Raw genomic sequence first — 22264 nt, forward strand, 5'->3', positions numbered from 1 at the left:
ATATTTTCAACATTAAGAAGTTGAAGTGGATATGTTCAGTTGAAAGCCAGATTTTGTTGTGATGATTCTCAAACACAGTGAAGCATATTTGCTTCAGCTTGTTTCAGTTCCCTCTAAAGAGTGTTTGCATTTGTGTGAATATACAGTGAGGGGGAAAAATCACATTTTAGCTTAGCACAGGTTGAAGTTAATACATAAATAAGTGCTTGCAAATAGAAGTGAATATCCCACAGAGGGAGTTTTCCCCTTTTTCACCAATTCAAGTCAATGCTTCAGCCTAACTCTCTTACTTACACAAGCCCGTATCAGGTTTATCCTGCCTGGCAGCTTGCTGAAATGAGACGAAATGTAAAAAAACAGAATGTGGAAGAGCCTAGGGTGAGATTGCAGGGGCACAAAGGGACAAGGACATTATAAAACAAGTCAAGACAAACTACAGAATTATGAACAACTGGCCACCAAAAGAAATGGTAGTCCACAAAACGTGGGGAAAGTGATTTGTTCTTAAACAGAGAGGACACATCCAGCATGTGAAAAATGGAATTTTAACTCAGAAATTATTTGAAACAAGTTGAGGGTGGGCAGCTTCCTCTCAAAGATGTACATACCTAAAAGTGGCTAAAAATACGAGATATGTTGTAACTTGGGGTTTTGTTCTTCTAACTTCCAAGTATTTGAGGGATCTGATTCCTGGCTTTAGAAGTCCTTAGAAGTTCAGTTAATAAAAAAGTCTGAAGTATGGACTGTGGAAAAGATCTGATCCCTTATTGGAGATATTTCCTTGTCAGCTGGGTTTGAAAGAAAGGAGAGACTGACCTTAGATACAGTGTTTTTTCTCTGGTAGCTCCTCCTTCATCACACTGTGGTTTCTTTGCACACCTCTAACCCAGCGATGTCCTTGGTGTGAGAATGGGAAAGAAGAAGGTGTGCAATGATGCAATTACTCTGATTTCAATTTCCAGCCTATATTTATAGATTCATTTCTTCCTTTGTATTTTGAAGTTTGATAATTTCAAAGGTAGAGCAGGTTGGTCAGGACCTTATCCAGTTGAGTTTTTTAAATCTCTGAGGACAGAGATGCTACAGTCTCTCTGGGTACCTGTTCCAGTCCTTAATCATCCTCACAAGGAAGAATTTCTTCCTTATGTCCCATCAAGATTTCACTGACTGCAACTTGAGCCCATTGCCCATTCACTGAGCACCATTAAGAGGAATCTCTCTCCATCTTTTTTTATCACCTTTTTTTGAGTGGAAGATTTGCAGTTTCCCTTCCCTTCTCCGAGCTGATTCCTTCAGCCTCTCCTTGTCTGCCAGGCGCTCCAGCCCTTTGACCATCTTAGCAGAACTCTGCTGGCCCCTGTTTGTGAATGGCTTCCTTGTCCTGGGGATGTGAATGTGGGAGTGAGGAACTGAGTACAGTACTGCAGCTGTAGCCACGCCAGTGAAAGCACAGAGAAGTTATCACTTCCCATGATGTGCTGGCTCTGTCTAGTGCGATTAGGGTTCTGCTGAGTTCTGCCTCCTAGAAATCTTAATACCTGTAGTAAAAAATAAAAGCCACGACTACTGTAGTAGTAGAGAGAGTAGTGACATTGCCAATGTCTCAGGACTTTGCAATAGTGAAGAATTAGTTGAATAAATTTCCCAGATAATTGTAGGAAAGCCCATGCCATTGCTGTAGAGGGAGGAGAGATTCATCCTGGCTTTCTTTAGGGTGACCGTCTAACCCCCAGTAGTAGTTCTTGTTGATTTGACCTGGAGAAAGAGTTCTGCTCTTCCACTGATCTGATGTCTGACATGGGTTCAGCCATGAGAAAGACACCACAACCAGGAGCCTTTCATGACTTGCATCCATGTGCCTTGCCCAGTGTCTGCTTTCTGGCTGTGGCAGTCTCCAGTGTGTTAAAATAAAGTGAAAAAACCCAACACCAAACGGTTCATGAGTGGCGTAAGAGAGATTTCTTCCTAAACCCCACAGGCTATCAGCAGATGTGCTGAAGCAGAGGATGAGTGAAGTGTTGTTTCTTTACAAACAGAAAAGTAATTTGTCCTGCAGAAAAGTAATATGACAGTGAGTGGAACGTGCTTGTAAAAAACATGATCCAGAGTGGCGAGAACCAGGCACCCCTGTACCTTTTCTGATACCATTTCTCTTTCCCCCAGATTTAAGTGGGCTCAGGGATTCAATTCATATTCATAAGCTTATTCTTTAAATAGCCTGAATTCAGAGAACTTCTAGACAGACTTTGACTCCCAATTAGATCATCTTTGGAAGCTGAATTCTTGGCTGAATTTTAGAGGTATTTTCACGGTGACAACGTTTTTCTTTTCCTTATGTTCTGGTGGTGGGTCAAAGCTTCCATTTGGATCCATATGCTTGTTCTTAAAATGAAATTTGTCTATCAGTAATGGAATTTCCTGTGTGGATGTCTTGCTGTGTTGGGATCATCAAAGACCTAACCTCAAAGCTCCTCTACCATCCATTCCCTTTTTATCAGAGATGTAAAATGTTCAGACAGAAGCTTTCAAGTAATAAAAGAGTTCAGTTGAAACAGTGGAGAACACATAGATCTGTTGATTGAGATTATGCCTCTTTCTTATGCCTTTCATTTTTTAAATTATTATTATTTGCTCGCTGTTGAACTTTGGTAGAAAGTGCAGAAAACTAAGCCAGAAAGAGGATGTGCCACAAACAGCAGTTGTGGCATTGATCACAGACTGCTGGGGGATTGAACCCAGCGTTCTGGTTTTGTGCAGTAACTTTTCATAAATGTGCAGTAAGTCATAGGGTTCACTGAGATGTACCTAAAGATGTACTTAAAGGGCTTTTGCCCCTTCCTGTTGCATTACATGTCTCAGTTTAAAGAGCAGCTCTTTTGTCTTACCAAACCACACAACTGGAACCAGAAAGAGAAAGCTGAGTTTAATAGATTTCTTTTTTTCTTCCTCCCCAGTCGAATCTCTACCCTACAGTGGGTCTCCAGACTCCAGGAGAGATAGTCGATGCCAACTTTGGGCAGCAGCCGTTCGTGTTCGACATTGAGGACTACATGAGGGAGTGGCGAGCGAAGATTCAGAGCACCATTAAGCGGTTTCCCATAGGAGACAGACTAGGCGAGTGGCAAGCCATGCTGCAGAAGTAAGTCTCTGTTCTGCTTCTTTCATTCTGTTAGGCTTTAAATACTTTTTAATCCTAATTTATGCTTTTTTATGGCAAAAATTGCCAGTCAGTGTATTGTGCTCAATTTGTTTTACCCTCTGTTTTGTTGTTTAATAGTCTTTCCTGTGTAGATTGCTGCTGTTTCAAATGTAAAAGATATGAGAGAAGTTTTCAGCCAAAGACTGGATGAAAGCTTGTAGGAATGGAAGAACATACACTTTGAGGTGATGCACTGGGGGAAGGGGAGTGGAGAGGACACCATAAAACCTCTAACGTAGGAGAAAAGCAGGATGTAAGTCAGCTGAATTCAGAAATGAAAGAGCAAGAAATAGCCTAAACCAAAGGCTTCTAAACCCAACCTAACTGAAAACACAATTGTGACACTTATAAATTTATGAATATTGAATGCATTTCCTATTGCAAAAAGGATTGAGTGGAACTTGGTGAGAACAATTTACAAGAGTTGTCAGAGGTCAGGAGTATCTTCTGCCCGAAGAAAGACAGAGTTGACTAAGGCTTCACAGCTTGGAAACAGGTAATTGAGGGAGGTGGACTGTAGTTGTCTGTCAGTCATTTACACCATTGAAGAGCATGACTAGAAAGTGATTATTCGCTCTTTCTCAAAACACAAAAATTAGAGAAAAAACACTTTCTGGCTTGAAAACAAAATTTTTTTTTCACTAAGTATATGAAACCGTGGGACTTGCTGCTGCAAGAAGTTGTGGTAGTTTAAGTATAAGTGGATTTTAAAAGATACACATGTAAATAGTCACAGTAATTCATGGAGAAGAATAGAGACGGAATGAGTGAGGGATTGTCACGGTTGGAGGCTGTGGCTGTAGAGTTGTGCGTGGAGGTGTGCTGGTAGTGTCTACTGCTGAGGGTATTCAGAAATGGCTGGGAAGAAGGGAACCTCCAGGAAGGAATGAGATCTTTGGGCTACGATGAATCATTGCACAGAAATGTCAGCTTTTTTTTTTTTTGTGACAAGCAGGAAGAAAAGAGTTAGGATTTGTTAGTGGAAAAATAGAGGATAAAAATCATTCTGTCCCTGTGTGAACATACGGTACACTCTTAGCGTAAATACCATGTGATGTTTTAGTTCTTTCATCTCCAAAAGTATATGGTAGAAGTGAGACAAGCATGGGAAAAGGCAGATAAGATGTGCAAAGGTACGGGCTGGGTATAAGGCAAGGAAGAAATGTACAGACCCGCGGCGTTGAAGGATACGATTGCGAGGGGTAAGGAAGAAGTGTGAAAAAACACCTTGAATGGCTTGGGAAGTCCAAGTACTGGGCTAACTGGGTGTTTGATCTGGCTTAGCATGGATGAGGTGTAACAACTGGCACTGACTTTAACATTAATTTTCATTCAAATATACTGGACTCTTGACCTTACGAGGTCATTTCACTCTCTGCAACTCATCTTGTCAGGCTGTGGAAAGACAGGATACACTTTTGGAAAGCTTGATGAGCAGCCAAGGAGGACAAAGAGGCTCACTGATATTTAAATTGAAATACCTAGTTCCTAGTACTCAAAAGGCAACATGTTCAGAAAAAAACCAACCTGTGTGCCATTCATCTTTGAACATAAAAGCACCTGCACTGGGTGAGAGCACGTCATTTTATGAATGTGTTAATAGCACAGATTCCTGTAGCACTCAAGTGTTTTTTCCTTTCCCTGGTAAAACTGACCATGTTTTGTCACCCCATTATTTAACAATATTTAGCCATGTTGGACCTTTCCTTTTATCACATGGTAACACAATTTCCTTGAGAGAAATCCGTGAAATCTCTTTGGACAACCAAGTGGACTGCAAAGGTATCTCTTTTCTGCCTGCTTCCAGACTACCTCCAAAAATGTCACCAAATTAGAGCACTATGACTTGCCTTTACAAAAGCTGTTGATTCTTCTACCAGAAGACCAGTGTATCCCTGTGTTTGTTCTTTGTGTTCTGCAGAATTGTTTCTCGTGATGTGTATGGTTGCAGTGTCAGGGTCACCTCTCTGGAGTTCTTCATCCCTCCTTTGGATTTCTTTTCAAGAATCACCATCACGTTTCCCATCTTCCTCCTCTCCATAGGCAGGCTTAGGTCTGAGCTTATCTGCACATTAGTAATACAGCTGTTTCAGCTTGTAGCTCCTTTGGAGCTCTTGGGACAACTTTATCTTGTCCTGCGGCTTTGGTAGGTTTTATAGTATCTTATCTAACCTCTAACCTTGCAGCTAAGCATCACATCATGCATTCATCTGTGTTGCACTTCTGAGTATGTTGTCACCAGAAAGGCTGATCTGACAAGGTTTTCAAGTGCTTGAAACCTTGAAAAGGACTCACAGGGATAACTCATCGTCTTTGCGTCTTATTACAGTCTTACAGGATCTTCAGTCTTCTCAGCTCTTGCTGTGAAGAATCTGAGTAGGATTCATCTGAGACTTGAGATTGGCTGGTGTAGTTGATTATAGGAGGAGGAATGGTCTAAGTCTCTATTTCTGATAAAGCAGGAGGACTTGGCATTGTTTGTTTGAGAATGTAAGTGGGAATGCAGAAGGAGAAGAACTTTATGTAATTATGTAATTTGTACAGAGAAGTGTGCAGTCGAGTTTTGTTTTGAAGAAGAAAAACCACAGATTGTACAAGTGTCTCTACCACCACCACGGCCGCTCTAGGTGAGAGGAGCAGTGCAGAGATAGCTGCTCCTGTGATCTGAGCACTTCTGCTCTCAACAAGTTTCAGCCATGGCCCCCAAGCAGTAAAAGCTCTTCCTTTGGAAAACCTGAGATTCTGAAAGGTTTTTGTCTGCGTGCACATGTCCCTTTGGTCACACTGAGTGCGATAAAGTTTCCTCAGGACTTCAGCAGCCATGCTGCTGGAAGTTTGAGAGTGTGCAGCACTGCTGTAGTAAGTAGCTGAGACACAGAACTGATAAATCATTGCTGAAAATTAGCCTGGCATAGTGACATTACATTACAGCATGTAATACTGCATGTACCCATACAGGGATGTTTCCTGTGATGCCACAGGCAGGAGAAGCATGGGGAGGAGCTCAGGTTTTATGCAGCTTTGTAGAGCATTTAAATCTTTGCAGCATTGAGAGTCTGACTCCGGCTACTGAATTACATTGATGAAAGCTGCCTTTTCCCATCCATTCCTGCCAGCCTGAGTCACTGTCACCGAGCTAGGGCGACCTGGCTGCTGTGTTTCACACAGAGGGATGCACTTTGTTATGCCTGTCTGTACCATGCCAAGAGCAAAGGACATATCTTGTACCAACAGTGGTCAGAAGCACTTGTTTTTAGAACAAGTTTTACAAATTACGCACCTGCTTACAATGTTGCACCTGAAAATTATTGCTGACTCATAAAATACATCTTTCATGTACCGAAAGTAGCAATGTTGAACACGTGTTTTGAGTTGTGACTTGATTGGATCAATACCAACTTCATCATGAGAAGCCTGTTTGGAGATTCATCACTAGAAGCTTTGAAATCTTGTGCTGGCTTTTTAGGTTTTGTTAAAGTCCAGTGAGCATTAACATTTACCTGCTGTATCCTGGGGAGACACAAGTGCTTTAGAAACTGTCTGCTCAGAAATAAGTTTTTGGTGTGTTTGTTTTCTGGCAGTGACACTGCCTCCTACCCCAGCACTTTTGAAAATACAACTTTAAAATGTGTTAATGTGTGTAAAATCAATGCTGACAGTCTACTCTTTTTAAATCAGCAGATAAAAGTATCTGTGAATGTGTAGGATTCATAAGGAGATTCAACTACTAACGATACAATTGCTGGCAAAATAAGTGATGGAAGAAATTCAGGACCAGCATCTTTTTTTTTTTTTGAGATCTACTTGAAAGCCATGAGCCTCTCTGAGGTTCGGATTTGATGTCTATACAGGAGGAGTTCTGTGTCCTGAGCAGATGTCACTGGCAGTGACACAGTACTGAGCTCTTACCAGTGACCATTAGGCAGCAGTAATTAAATAAATATTGTGTATGGATTGGGAGTCTTAGTAATTTGAGGGTTTTTTTGGCTTAAGGTGAATTTAGAGTCTCCCTCCTGTTTGCTGAGGACCAGATACCTATCTATTAAATTTACACTGTCTGGACCCAGAAGTAGGACCCTGGTTATATCCAAGTCAGCTAAGTTTGGTCACTGAAACCGCAACTTCTGTTGTGTGGATTTTTTTGTACAGTGGGATTACCCTGTTCTACCAGTGCCTCTTCATCTCTTTGTATTTTCTTGTTTTCTAGTATGGTTTCGTCATATTTGGTTCATCATGGGTACTGTTCAACAGCAACTGCCTTTGCCAGAGTCACAGACACCACAATCCAGGAAGAACAGACCTCAATAAAGAACAGACAAAGTAAGTCTCTTGGGTAGTTGTCCCCAGAGAGTGGTATGGTTGCCACGTGTTACCCTTCATGACTGTGGAGAGAAAATGAAGGGCTACGGAAGTAGAAGTGTTACTCCATGATAGTACAAAGCTGTCCACAGCACACTGCTGACTTAGTTGGGCTGCCTGTGGGTCAGTAGAGCTTGGGGACCACTGCTTGGAGCGCTTAACATCATCACTGTGCCTCCTCTGCTCTTTGCCTGAAGAACCCTCCCATTCTTTCCACTGCCTATCTGCTCTCAGAAATGACCTGCATTGTTGAAGAAAGTAAGTTTTCTGATCAACTTGGTTAATTTTCCTCAGTCTTGTTGAAAATGAATAGCTGAATCCTGGAAGAGATGAGGTGACTCAGCTGAGTCTTGCTGTTTCACTTATCAGGCTAAATGTAATGACTAGGGCAAAAGGTGCTTTCTTGGAGGTAGTGCCAAATCGGTGGAGAACAGAATGGACCTTGGACTTCACCTGAACTGAGGTCACTGTGCACCAGCTGGATTTGGTCACCAACACCCTTTGGATTTGGGTTCTTCCATGCAGTCTGTTGCAGCAGGGACAGTTTCATTAGCATGGTCATAGGGATGCAGACATATCCATCTGTTTTGACTACAGCTCCCAGAGTTTACAAGTCTTCCAGTCCCTTTGCATTTTGTCTTCAGGTAAATTTTTTGCATGTTGAAGGTTTTGCAAATTCACAGCCAACGTGTTTAGCTCACACTAGGTGAAGATTTTGTGTTCTGTGTCTGTTTTGGTTACTGCAGTTTCCTCCAAAGTGGTTTATCTCTCAGTTGGTAAGGCTGTAAGCGCTTTTGGTTCCTGCGGAATAAGGCTTGCAGCTTTCTCCTGCTGTACGTTTTTTGGTTTAGTTTTTCTATTCACAGGCTTAGCCTGCAGAGTCACAGAACATTGGTGTGGTTTCTGCATTCTCCTGGCTGCTGAATACAGGCCATGTCCTGCTCTGTGCATTTCCCTTCCCTTTGTGCACCGTTCCTCATGTGACACATACATTGGGTGCATTGTGCCCTTTTGTAGCTCACACTCCATACATTATACATGCTTAGCCAGCATTCAGGAGGACTCTGCTTAATACCCAAAATAACTTGTAATTGCTGCCCATTAGTGCTGATGGGCTTTGTGCTTTCCAGGTCGTGCATTATGCAACTCTGACTCCAGCCAGGGGTCTTGCCGGTATGGGTTTAATTGGTAAAGCCTTATGGGGGGCACATGAGACACTGCAGTCTTATTTGTCTGAGAACAGGTGACAAGGCAGATGGAGGGAAGGAATACAGAGCTCTGAAGTTGGGGCTTCAGTGAAAGGTGTGAGGAAAACACAGATGGGAAAACAAGAAGAGGGGAAATAGAAAAGGTGGTGACATCTGTGAGAGTTGCCAAACAAAGCAAAGAAGAGAGCTGTCAAAAGCAGCCAGACATGAAAATGGACGTGCAAGTAACAAGAAACAGCAAAATGAAGGAGACTGCAGCACACATTGGTGTGAGAGCCACGTCTTTGGGTTTAGCTTTCAGCTATGATAACAGGTGGTTAGACACAGAGGTAAGAGCCAAGACAAGTCATTGCAGATTGTTAGGGGAGTTGCTAATGAGGATCACCGGGTTGGGCTTTCAACTGCTCATGACTTGTGAAAGTCAGTTTGTTGTTATTAGAGCCTCTGCTTGCAAAGCATGTCCCAGATGATTCAAAATCTCCTCTCTGTTTTTTTGTAAGTGGTTTCTGTGAGTGCTCAGGGATTTGATCTCAAGTTAAGTCTTGTACTTGTGTCTTCTGACCCACTGAAGGAACACACGTGGGACCGAACACCCAGGATGCTGGATGGCTTCTTCCCAGCATCTTTGCACCTCCTAGAAGTGTACAGCTTGTTGAGCTATTTCTAACTTAGTCAACAGCTGATTCTTGGACCTAACTTACAGGTGGCACATCCTCATTGCAGGCCAAGCTCAGCTTACTTCTCTGGGAACACGTTGAGGTGAGATGTCCAGGACCCAGTTTTGTTGACATAATTACTTCTACTTAGAGGTTGGAGTAGTGGGGCAGCAGTACTATGCTGTGGTTTAAGCCCCTAAACCCTCTAAGAATACTCTGATCTTCTGGTGGCCAGTTATACAGTAATCTTCCAAGCGTGATCCAGCCAAAGGATGTAGCATGGGAGTACCTCAGGGATTTCCCCTCTTGAAATAGTAATTTTCTCCTCTGAAATTGTCATTTCCCCAGCAGCCTCCTTGCTTCCATCCAGCTGTCATGTCCTGCTTTCTTTTCCATTGCTGCATAGCTCTGTGACTGAAGGACTAAAGTCCTAGAGCACCCCACCCCAGCACACCCACTCCATCTTTCAGATCCTTCTGCTCTTGGTGTTTCTGATCTACCAACAGATTCTCCCTCGTTTTCACGAGCTTTTCCTCATCCTAATCCATAACAAACAGAGCGTGGTCCCCAGCTCTCCCTAGCCCTTGTGCACAGTGGTAGTGGGGAGCTGTGTGGCATATGTGAGACAACTCTTCTGGCCATTCCTGTTGGCCAGTCCTGTGTGTCAATAGGTGTCCTTTTGCTTTCAGGAATACAGAAGCTAGTATTAGCAGGCAGAGTGGGAGAGGCTATAGAAGCCACCCAGCAGCTCTATCCTGGCCTCCTAGAACATAACCCCAACCTGCTCTTCATGTTAAAGTAAGTATGAATAGCTTTATACTCCCTGATACTGAAATGTGTAGATGAAGGAGAGAAGAAAGAGGCATAAACATAGCCCATTTGTTGCTGCTCATACCCAGTGTGGCTTTGCCTCAGGAGGTCAGGCAGAGGTGGGTGAAATTTTAGTTCTGCTGACTGCCAGAAACTCCTTCACAGCTGGCCTTTGCTTGTCTTGTGGAGATCTTGCAGCACTGGAGCATGTGGAGGTCACTGTGAAGGTTCCTCAAAAGGCAAATGTATGGAAAAGGCTGTCTGGGGTAGAGACTGAAGGAAGAACAAGCTTACATGTCCCAGTTCTCCCAGCCATAGGGAGTGGCTCTCCCGAGCCTCCTGAGACATGTAAGGACAATTCCCAGTAAAGCTAAATGGGGAGCTGTCCTCACTGTCACTGTGGATACTGTATTTTTTACCCTTCCTTGTCTATTTGCTATTGGCCATCAGCATTTCTAGGTTGATGGAGTAGTGGAGGAACTATGATGTTTGACAGATTTAGGATCTTATCCCTGAAAAAAAAGCTCTACAGTCGAATTCTGGAGCACCTGCAGAGGTGGTGGAGATGAAAGCATGCTGTAAAGGAAAGGTTCCTTCTTAACACAGTGGAAAAAAACTTCCTTTTTGGGAATGTCTCAACATCCATTAGCATCAAAGTTGCTCATAGCATTAGCAATTTCCTTCTTCCCATAGCATTATCAGAGCACTTGCAATGCAAAGGTGCCAGGAGCCTGAAATGTCTTTTTCAAAGCCAAGAAATGTAACTCCTGTGCAGTTTCTAGGACTTTCTGTCAGTAAGTAATGAAACCTCAATGCAGAGCATCCTGGTTGTCACGCATCCTTTTCTCCTTCTTCCCTCCTATGAAATCAGGTGTCGGCAGTTTGTGGAGATGGTGAATGGAACAGACAGTGAAGTTCGTTGTTTCAGTGCCCGCAGCCCGAGATCCCAGGACAGTTACCCCGGCTCCCCCAGCTTAAGTCCTAGACATGGATCAAGCAACTCACACGTTCATAGTACTGGTAAGTGTGGTTTTAGTGTCTCCCAGTGAGAAGAGCAAATATTAAAGGTTGATTACTGTCCATTACCTGCTACTAAGCAGTCTTTTGTTTGAATCTTTCTGTTGTTGTAATAGAAATATAAATAAATTCCCTAGCTATAAATTTAATTGTGGGATCAGCTGATGAATTTGGATAGATCACCATCACTTTTGGACAAACAGCCATGCCAGGTCATGTAATCTAGTCAAGCACTTGTGGTCAATATAGGTTGCCTAGGGAAGAATCTAGGAAGAAGACAAGCCCATAGTGAGGTTTTTCCAAAGTATTATTTTAGCCCCTAATGATTTGATTTGTCTTGGTATTTAATAGCCCCTGTAAGTTTACCCAGTCATTTTTGAATCCATATAAACCTTGTGGTAATGAGCAAAGGTTTGTGTCCTGTGTCAGCGAGTTACACGGCTTGATAGGCACCTTTTGTAGGGAGGATGAGATTTCAAGCCTGGCTCTCTTTTCAGTGATGCCTGTTCTCCTGAACAAGGACAGTTAGCTTGTGATTTTTCAGAGGATTGTTGTTATTTGCCGAGTGTTGTGTGAATCAAGTATATCCGTATGTAAGATAGGGTGTGGAAAGCCTGAGGAGTTCTGCTTGCAAAGAGTTCTCCTTGTGGCCCAGGTTTTACCTGTGGTCTCATAGTTTTCCTGAATAGAGGTTTTTTGAGAAATACTTGGATTTCTGAGAAGAGAGTTTGTAAACTTCTTTACAAACCATCCATACTTCATATTTCAGCAATAATTTCTGTGTTTGTGTGAGCTGGCTCTGCCAGTCTCTTATTTACAGCCCTTTTTTGGAACTTCTTTAAGCTCAGGTGTTGCTGGTGAGCAGTGGGATTCCTTCCATGTTCATTTGTGTTTTCTCTGAACCTCATTGAATTTAAGATAATTTAATAATAATTTAACATGTTTAGTCTTATTTTGCTTTACTTCCTTTGGGGTCTGCTCTCTTGCTAAATGGTTAATTTTACAATAGTGTGATATTCTGATCTCATTTTTACTTTTCTTCTTGACTTTCAGGAGCAGATAGTCCAACCTGTAGCAATGGAGTCATGTCCACAAAAAGCAAACAGAGTCACAGTAAATACCCAACACTGAGTTCATCATCTTCATCTTCTTCCTCCTCCTCCCCTTCATCTGTGAACTACTCTGAGTCCAATTCTACAGATTCTACCAAATCTCAGCAGCACAGTAGTACGAGTAACCAAGAAACAAGGTATTTTTTTGCCTTCGTAGATGCCTGAGGAGGGTGAGATGGTGGGAGAGGGCTCAGTTTGCTTTCTGAAGAGCCACATCTGTCCTTCTCTTCTGAACAACACAGTAACTCTTCATTGTCTGCAAGGTCACCACTATATCCGGCAGACTCAAGCCAGTTCCAGTTCCCCTGCTCTGGCTCAGGCTTGAGGCTCATCTCATAAGGCATATTACGGTGCTTTTGTTTCAGACACCAAGCTGTCCCATTAAACTGCAGCCATCAGAGCCCAACGTGACAGTTTGAGTAGAAGCTCTCCCATTGAGGCTGCTGCCTCAGCCAGTCGGTTACAGCTGAGCAGCTTGCCTGCCCTTTAGTGGGTGAGGCAGCAGCTCACGTGATTGCTGGGTTGGTGCATTACCTTCTTGAGTAATTTTCTTGGGCTACGTCTACCTGTTGCCCATTTCCTTCCAGATGAGCCTCTGAATCAGCAGATGCTTGTGACAGCAGGTCAGATTTTTGGAAAGTCTCCCCTCTTCAAGAAGCCATAGGCAGTCCAGGGGTAGTTACTGATGCATTCACTGGAGTGTGGAGCACATTGAGCTGTGGTGAGAACTGAGCTTCCTTTGGGCTTGGTTGGTGTTGCAGGGCTGTCTGAGGCCGTGCTGGAGCAGAGGATGTCCTTGTCATGAGTAGAATCTTGCTAATTGCAGGTGGCACTGTGCTGAGTGCAGTGTGCAGGACCATTTGTAGTCTATCATGACAACTTGAGAGCCATACACCATGGAACTGAGGGAGAAACACTTGCTCAGACTCCGTTTACCACCTTCCAGAATAATTTGATAATGCTGGATTTATGATTATCTTTTTAAATACAGAGCTCAAGTCTCAGCAAGATTTTCTCATCCTTTCAGTTAATCAGCAATCTCATTCAGCCTGCTGTCTTGAGCATTAAAGCCTAGAGCCCTTGTGTTCCGCATTGCACTTTTTGCAAGGATTGACGGCTTACTGCAGCCAAGATTTCCCTCCTGTTTAGTATGTTGGTATGTTATCTGTTCTCTGGCTGCTGTTTGCTGCCCCAGAAATGACTGCTTCCTCAAAGGAAGATGATAAGCGCTCTGTACCTGTAATTATGACAGTAATTTCCAGAACAAAAACCTGTTTCATAGTTGCCTTCAGAAGCCTGCAAGGATTTTTGCTACACTGAATGAGACCATCTGGCTCCCTGTATTCCAGCTGGCACCGGCACCTTTCCTGGTTTAGTGACCGTTGCTGGGCATCATTTGGCATCTGAGATCTTCATTTCTTCCCTTTCTAATTTTGACATCTGGGCTTTCTTTCCTCCTTTTGCCTCAGTGACAGCGAGATGGAAATGGAGGCTGAGCATTACCCCAACGGAGTCCTGGAAAATTCATCTACCAGGATAATGAATGGCACCTACAAACACGAAGAGATCCTGCAGACGGATGAATCCAGCATGGGTAGGGCCTTAGAGGCAGAAGGGGTGAAGGGAAATAGAGCTGGTATCAAGAATTAAATTTGTGATTGGATTGCGGGGAAAAAAACATGTACTTTGGGTTTATTTCCCAGCCCAAGTGAAGGAAATTCTCAATATACCTATTTCACAGGGAATATTAATCTGTCCTGGAACTAAAATTAGGTTTGGCTTTTCGTAGTCTTGCAGCGGTACTAGTGATGTTGTGAAGCAGAGAAAGCAGTAAGAGCCAAAGGTTTGTTCAGTGCTGGTCATGATTCCCAGCTCAGAGCAGTCCTGAGGCTTCTTCCAGCTGAGGAGCTGAACCAAGCTGTGAGAGGCTGGCTGATGCCCAGCCACAACGTGTCCTTAGCACAGTGTGGTCAGCTACAACTGTCTTGTTTGTGGGTGCTTTAACCAGGAGGGAGAAGGTAAATTAGCTACACTACCTCTGAAACTGGGGATTCTTCCAGTTGTAATTGGTCTTGTAGCCACCTGATACTGGAAGGTTGGTGATGTTGGCATCTCTGACTGAAAGATTTCGGAGTACAGGGTTTGTTCGACCAGGAGCTTTCATGTTGTGTGCCCTGTATCATACACATGAAAGGGTAACACAGCTGGCGTTGCAAGCTCCCATGATTTTATCAGAATACGTGATTTGTAGGTAGTCCTCAGGCATTAAACAAACTGAAATCAAGTTTCCCCTGTACTGAACAGGTGCTGTGGAAAAATCACCACTGGCTGTTGTACTGCAGGGAACAGAAAAAGCTTCCACAGAGATAAACTTAAAGCAGGCAGCAGCTACCTGTTCCAGGAGGGGAAGGAGATATAGGTAGTGCAACACAGTGGGCAGTGGTGGGGAATGAGGGATTTTTATTTCTCACATCCTTTCATCTAGAAGACAGCTGCCCACAGAGGCAGCTCTGTGGAGGGAACCATGCTGCCACAGAGCGAATGATCCAGTTTGGACGGGAGCTGCAGATGCTGAGTGAGCAGCTGTGCAGAGAATATGGGAAGAACACAGTGCACAAAAAGATGCTTCAGGTAAGTCTGGGCCTGATGCTGCATCGCAGCAGTTCTCTGGGCCAGGACTGGGGTTGTGGGTTCTCTTGCAGACCTCTGGGTGGCCCCAACTTCTGCACACAGTGAGGAAGAGGGGGCCTGCTTGGGGATCTGAGGTTGAAACTCGGTGAACATAGAGCATCTAGACCCAGTTCTTGGCACAGGAGAAAAGAAATACAGCTCCTGCCTGCCTTCACTCTTCTTCTCTCCAGGTAACACTCTACCTGCCTTCCTGTGCTGGCTCCCCTGCCAGGTGGAGGGTGTACCCTCTTTAATCCACTCTCTTGATGGCCCAATGTGGTCCCTTGCTGCCAAGAAGAAAAGGGCCGTTTATTTTCAGGAGGTAGGCACCTGTCACCTTGGCGATGGCAGGAGGTGCCCTGGCTGACGGACTTGGCGGTTTTCCTGTGTGTTTGCAGCCATGCATGACCTTACTGTGCCTTTCTGTTCTCTCACACAGGATGCATTTAGCTTGTTAGCTTACTCAGACCCTTGGAACTGCCCTGTCGGTCAACAGCTGGACCCGATCCAGAGGGAACCTGTGTGTGCTGCTCTTAATAGTGCTATATTGGGTAAGGCCTGGTTTCTGTGTGAGTGCTGCCCACTGACATACCTGCTCTCAAGGGCTGTCTTGTGGCGGGCAAGACTGTGAGTGCTAGGGGAAGTTCAGGAATACTTGTGTTCAGCTTTTGCTCCTCTTTCTGATGCTGGGGACTAACAGGGCAGTGATGCAGGAAGGGAGTTGGAAGGGAAGCCTGTGGAAAACAGATCTTCCTGATCTGATCTTCTTTTGGCTCCCTTCCTTGGGTCTTCCTCAATGCTGCTTCCAAGGATGGTTCTTAAGATTTTCCTCCCTTGCTTACTAAAGAAGCCAAGATCTCTTTGATGCATTTCCTACCCCTCTTCCTTCTTGCTCTGAACCCACCTGAATAATTTTGCGGGCATTATCAGGGCTCTTTTCCATGCTGTTTGGGTTGGTGTAGTAAATGCAGTAGCTTTCCCTGATGGAAGTCCTGTGCTTGCAGTCAATGAGTGGCCATGTCGTTGCTGACCCTCCTGGCATCTTTAGCTGCAGAAAATGCCATGGTGGAGAAATTAGTATAGTGATAATGAGGTTATGGCTTGCCACCAGTCTGCAAGAAAGGGTTTGTTTCATTGAAGGCAGGGCCCTTGTTCCTGTCACCAGACCCTGCATATGCTGTGTCATTGCTCAGGTACCTTCACAGGACACTCCCCAGTCTGGCTTAGCTCAGTCCATCCACAGCTGGCCAAATACTGTCCACTGGACAGCTTCTCTGTTGTGGAAACCCATGCTTGACTCCTGTGCATAGTCCAGCTCATCGTGCCCAGATGTATTTCCTGGTGGGCCTGTGCACCTCATGTTGAGTGTGCTAGAAGGAAATTTAGAGATTGTCGTCTGAGGGAAGGAACAGCTTGATGGAGAAACCTGTGAGGGCTCCTGTTCTGAGTAAAGGAACAGAAATTATATGGTTTCAGAATGAGTCGCTTCCCTTGACACTCATCATGGACAGATGTCTAGCAAGGTGGGTCAGTTCTATCTGTTTGTCCAGTGCTTGAGGAGTATGGGCAAGGTGCTGAGGGGCGTCGCCAGGGAGTTGTAAAAGATGGTGTCTGGACATGCTTTGTCACACAGCTCACAAGACACCTTGACTGGCTCAGCTGAGGATTCCCTCTTACATACACAGCAAACGTGAAGTTGAAAAGAAGGGGTGACCAGTGAGTGAGTTTGTCTAGGACTTGGACTATGGCGTGAGCTTGCGCAAGTGAGGAGAGATGGAGAAGTTGCCTCTCACTTGGTGTCAATTTCTCCTGCCTTTCCTTATTCTTCCATGCTTTGATCTTTCATGCTCTGAGGCTTTTGTGGCAGACACTGAGGCAGCTCAACTGCCTTTCTCTTGCTCTGGCCACCACACCAGCACTTTCTGAAAGGCCCCATTGAGCTGTAGCCGCAGGTGGGACATGTCATGGGTGGTGGGGTATGCAGAGGAGCAGCGGTGCAGAGCCAGCGGTGCTCAGGAGTAGCTTCCTTCCAGAGCCAGCACCTTCTGCCAGGGATGCCATGCTTGGTGCCCAGGTGGGACTGAGAGAGACCCGAGCACAGGTGAGCCGGCACACAGCTAGGACACCTCTTCTAAACGGATTTCTTTTTTTGCCCCCACAGAATCTCAGAACCTGCCAAAGCAGCCCCCGCTGATGCTTGCCCTAGGCCAAGCCTCGGAGTGTTTGCGGCTTATGGCTCGCGTGGGCTTGGGCTCCTGCTCCTTTGCCAGAGTAGACGACTATTTGCACTAGCCACCAGAGCAAGATGGAGTTGACATCGTCGAGTGCTGCCCTTCACCCTCCGTTGCTGCCACTCTACACCACCACCTCGTTCGATAGCCTGACCTGCCTGCCACCAACACCCCCTCTAGCGCGCACACACTTCCTGTGAAAGGATGGAGTGAGTCCCTCACTGTGTGGCTATTCCTGACCCCAGGAACGACTGGCAGATCTTACCTGTCTCCCTGCCATTGCGGCTCCAGCGGCACTCAGTATTTGGCTGGTTATTCTAATGTAGCGCCTTCCGATGTAGGGATTTCTCTTTATTTTGATTTGAGTTGTTTCTCTTGGATCCACCAGTATTTTATCTGGAGAGTTTTGCTGAGCTGGTTTCTGCTGATTTACTGAGGAAGCAAGTTGGTGACAGCTTGTTCTTTTCTTCCCTTCTCCTTCCATCGTGCACATACAGCATCATCTTCTGTGCTAGTTATCTGAACTCTTCTCGCAGTGGCAGTTCAGAGGGATTTTTTTTTTAAATTTTATTTGAATCCTGTTTATTAAAAAGGTCTCTTCCACCTCTGCAAAGTCATTGATGTATTTATTGCCCACAGACTCGGTCCCAGCCGTACACATCGTACAACCCCTAGGAGACCTGGTGAGGTTGGTCGTGTGACGCACTAATGATGGGAACTGGAGGAGCTTGGTCCTTCGTGGTGCCTGCTTCTCTAGGAGCACAAGGCTCTCTCAGTGCTTGTCTTTGTGGGAAGAGCAGAAGACTCGACCTTGCCTGTGAGAGTGGCTGCACTGTAGAAGCATCTCACAGCCCTGAGGAATAGGTAAATCCAGCTCTCACAGCAGCTCGAGGGACAGGACTGACAAATATGAAGTCGTCTACGCTGTACTGGTAGAAGCAGGTCATGTCAGCCTGCAAGAAACATCCACAGGTGCTGCCTGGATGAGCTGTCAGCTTTTGTGTTAAATCACAAATCTCCCGTTTTTCTCCATATCGGAGGGCTCTGTCACTCAATAATTACAGTATTTACTGACCTCTCCACCTAACACTGGTCTAAGTGAGCACGTCTAAATTTTGGAAGTGTCTTGAGAACACAAGTAAGAACTGTGCCCACCCTTGCAGTTTGCAGTTGCCAAGATCAAGTTGCAGGTTAGGGGCAGTACCAGCTCTAAGGTCTGAGCGGGTCAGAAGGAAGCACCAGTGTTTCTGTAACAATTACTAAGAAACTTATTTTAGTTTCAGGCCCAAAAGCAACCAGCAGGGATCTCTGGGTGAGTAACCTCCAAGTGAAATGGACTAATGTGTCAAGTCCAGGGACTCAAGTGCCCCACTGAGCTTTGGCATTCAAACCATCTGCCTTGAAGTGTTTCTGAACGTGCACTTTTAGCTGGTGAGGCTGTGCAGCAGGACCGCGTGCTTTGCATCCTCTGATGTACCGTTAGGAGACTTCAGGCTCAGTCTGGCTGCATGGGAGGAAGTGTAATTCACAGAAATGAATTTTAGGTCTGTAGCTGTGGGGAGGGCCCAGGGGAGCTCAGACCCAACACGTCAGTTACTGCTGTTCTTGAACTTCTCTTTTTGTTTGAAGGCTCAATGAAAGATGAACAGATTGTGTTGAAGTTTACCCTTGAAATGGAGGTCAGCCTGTGCCAGGGTTTCAAGCAGCAAGTGAGCTTGTGTGCTGCTGGAGAAAGGAAGGAAGGTGATGTGTGACCTCTGTGCAGTAGCACAGAGCTTTTAGGTTTTGCTATGTTTGAGGGCTTGATTTGCAGCTGGAACACGAGGTCTGAAATCAAGGCAGAGCAGGGGGGCAGGTGTCCACTGCACTGCAGAAGACGACTGCAGCAGTGGATGTGCAAATGGTGTTGAAGTGGTTGGGAATGCCTATCACTTCTGTTTGGGGAAGGTTTTGAAGTGGTGCTAGAGCCATGGTGGTCTAGGAAAACAGACAACAGGAGGTGTAGAGATGGAGAAGTTTTTATTAGATCAACTCGTATAGTTGAATAAAGCAGAGAGACCTGTGCATGCTGAAGCCTTTCTTCTAGACAGATAGGAGCAGAGGGCTGCACTAAGCAGAAGAATTTATCTTGCAGATCTGGGGCTTCTGATTCAATTCTAGGGAGCATCTCATGTGCCTGAAAGGTCATCTGTTGATTTTCAACCCTGCTCATTGTCTTGGTGATGGGCATTGCCCCAGCCCACAGTTCCTACCTTGCTGCAGATGCAGAGACACTTCAATTCAGTGGGCAGACTTCGTTTCTGCAGACTCTGATGCTGAACCTGCCAGGCTGCCCAGCCCAACCCATTGTGCTCCGGTGCTGTTGCTGAACCTGAGGCCACTCATAAACTTGGCCTGCTGAGGCATTTTTATGCAGCCTCTCCATTTCTTAGACCAAAGCTTAGGGCTGACTGTGGGTGCTTGGGTTGGAAATACTCTAGTACCTGGCTTTGCTTTTCACATTTGGCAACTTCTTCTGCTGTTGGCCACCATTTAACTTGCTGCTGTCTGGCTGCAGTTGGACCTCTCTCATCCTTGTAGCAACACCATCTTTATCTTTCTGAGTTTTCTTTGTTTCTGCTCTTTGTGGTTCCTTTAAGCCAAGTCTTTTCTTTGTTGTGTGTCATATTAATGCCCCACTTGGTCTCTCAGCAAATCTGTGACTGTACTACAGCATTGGTTTTGTTCTGGTTTCCCTTTTGCTACAAAAAAATCCCCAAGAGATGCTCCTAAGATAGCTGGTTAGTCTGGTGCCAAGAAATGTGTGATGGGATGGTCTGGCTTCTCATGGAGACCTTCCCTGTGGTAGAAACCATCTTGCTGTTAGTGCTGAGAAGCCCCACTCTTAATGATGATTAATTGCATGTAGCAGGGCTGAGTCACTCCTCCTGCTGCTGCTGATGTGCATCACGTAGTGGCAGTAGATCCCTGTAGACGAGAGCAGTGATGCCTTCCAGTTCTGGCACTCAGAACAGTAGTGCTGGGTTGGTTTTTCCCTTTCCACTTGACCCAGTTCCTAACTGGCCTCACAGCTGTAACCAACACACACCGCTGCTGCCAGCTTCTCTCCAGCTCTTCTACCTGGTGTCCTGATTCTGGTTTTTGGGGAGCGCAAAGGCTTTCCTGCTGTGACATATCTGTCCTGTACCTGTTGCTTGGCTGGTTGGGTTTTTTTACTTCAGGTGTTCTTGCAGTTTCACTGGTGGTTTCTGCTGGTTGTGCTCAGACTCTGACTAACACGTCATGATTCAGTGTGGGGATGAGAAGTGTGTTTGTAGTGTGTGGTGGAGGTATAGACTTCAACCTACCACTGACCTTCAAAGATGACGTTTCGGACTTGCCCAGGTTATTTTTTAAAGCCTTTTGGTCTTTGGTTGCTCCTTGATGGTTCATGTCAGCTGAGATTTGGGTTGAATTGTTGCAGTCATTTAAAAAAAACAAGCAGAACTAAACTGACTTGAGGTCTTCAAATTTGGATGTGGCTGTACACCTAACCAGAGGCTTCGTGCAGTTTAAAATCACATTTATAGAAGTGATTTGGGATTCTTATTCCAGGTGCCTCATGCTTTGCTCAGAAACAGATGAGCTAAGAACACCCCAGCTCATAAGAACATCTAGCCTGTAGTAGAAACTGCTGGCCTCCTATTTCTTGGTGAGGGTGACAGGGTCTTAGCTATAGCCCTGTGTTATAATTCAGATGGCGTTGGATATAGGACTTCCATCACGTGAGGCTGACATGTAGGTTGCTCTCTGCTGGGCTGACTTCAGAATCTAGAAAGAGGTTTCCCAAACCAGAGCTGGACACTGCTCACAGGCACCATTTCTCATCATGTAGCCCCAGGAGAGGCTTTCTGGCTGTGACGTCCTTCCCAGGATATGTGAAATGCTGCAGCTCTGACAGCTAAACCTCGTCCAGCTCTGCCACGTCTGCACGCTCAGGGTCTCGGCTCTCCACTGATCAGCCCAGTGTCACCACCAAAGAGCTGCACAGTGGGAGGCACGCTCCAGCTCTGTGCTCTGGACACCAACAACTCCACCTGCCGTCCTCAAACTCAGCATAGCAGCAAGTGTCTCTCAGAAGGAAAACATTTCACAGGGACCTGGTCGAAACCTGTTTTCAAGGGTAGTGAACTGCAGTGCCGCACATTTGGTTAAGAGCGCAATGCCCAGCCTGTTAACTGGACCTTTGAAAACAACATTTTGGGAACTCCAGACCTAGAGACTTGGTTAAATTGTCCTTCAGGAGTTCTATGGAGAGAGCTTCATGGAGCTGAATTACATCACCAGGCTTTTCTCCCCACAGACAAGGGTTTGTGCTGTCCCCACCAGCAGTGAGTGAGAGCAGTCACATAGGCAGTAACATGGGAGAACTTTGGAGTGAGATGAGGGATCGATTCAGGAGTTGAAGGCGTTGGAGTAGCTGGGATAAGTGTTTCTAGGAAGTGTATCCATGCCATACACCTTGTACTTCAGCCTCAGACCATCCTAGTCCAGATTGTGGACATTTCTCCTGTACCAGAGGAGCCAAATCTTGTTCCTCTTGATCCTCTTGAGGCTGTCCTGTTCCAGATTTTTCCTCCTGCTTCTCTCCTAGCAGGTGTTTAACAAAAGCTGATTCAAGATTTGCAGGGTTGTGTGAGCTCTCAGTCAGGCTCCCTTGTGAGCGGAGGGGACAGCAGTCCATTGCCCATGCATCCTTAGATGTGGTCCCAGACCCAGCTTGTTTCAGGAATACTTCTTGCTGCTGCCAGGTCTCTCTTGCTCCTTTGACTCCCACAGTATTCTACCTGTGTGACCACCAGAAGTGGTATCTGCAGTGTTTGGCACTGCCAGAGCTGCTTTGAGACCAGGGTCAGCTCTGTGGCTTGTGCCAACAACATGTTTCTTTCTCCAGCCTCCCATAATTACCAGAGCTGTAGCTCATTGCTCTGGGATGTGTGGACGATGTGTGGTTATCGATGCT

At 45.4% G+C, this 22264-nt stretch overlaps 1 protein-coding gene across 1 annotated transcript in view; it reads left to right on the forward strand.

The window, feature by feature from the left end:
* Positions 1-17869, forward strand: part of RANBP10 (RAN binding protein 10) — a gene marked incomplete at its 5' end in the record, with an annotated part of 47353 nt that extends 29484 nt beyond the window's left edge. The window contains 9 exons of the mRNA XM_010190074.1: positions 2955-3139; positions 7407-7519; positions 10112-10220; positions 11104-11252; positions 12303-12498; positions 13831-13955; positions 14847-14992; positions 15471-15582; positions 17193-17869. Coding sequence (XP_010188376.1) covers positions 2955-3139; positions 7407-7519; positions 10112-10220; positions 11104-11252; positions 12303-12498; positions 13831-13955; positions 14847-14992; positions 15471-15582; positions 17193-17323 — 1266 coding nt within the window. The remainder of the gene's footprint in view (positions 1-2954; positions 3140-7406; positions 7520-10111; positions 10221-11103; positions 11253-12302; positions 12499-13830; positions 13956-14846; positions 14993-15470; positions 15583-17192) is intronic.
* Between the last annotated feature and the right edge of the window lie 4395 nt (positions 17870-22264).

Source organism: Mesitornis unicolor, unplaced genomic scaffold (assembly GCF_000695765.1).
Source record: "Mesitornis unicolor isolate BGI_N332 unplaced genomic scaffold, ASM69576v1 scaffold18898, whole genome shotgun sequence".
Lineage (NCBI taxonomy): Eukaryota > Metazoa > Chordata > Aves > Mesitornithiformes > Mesitornithidae > Mesitornis > Mesitornis unicolor.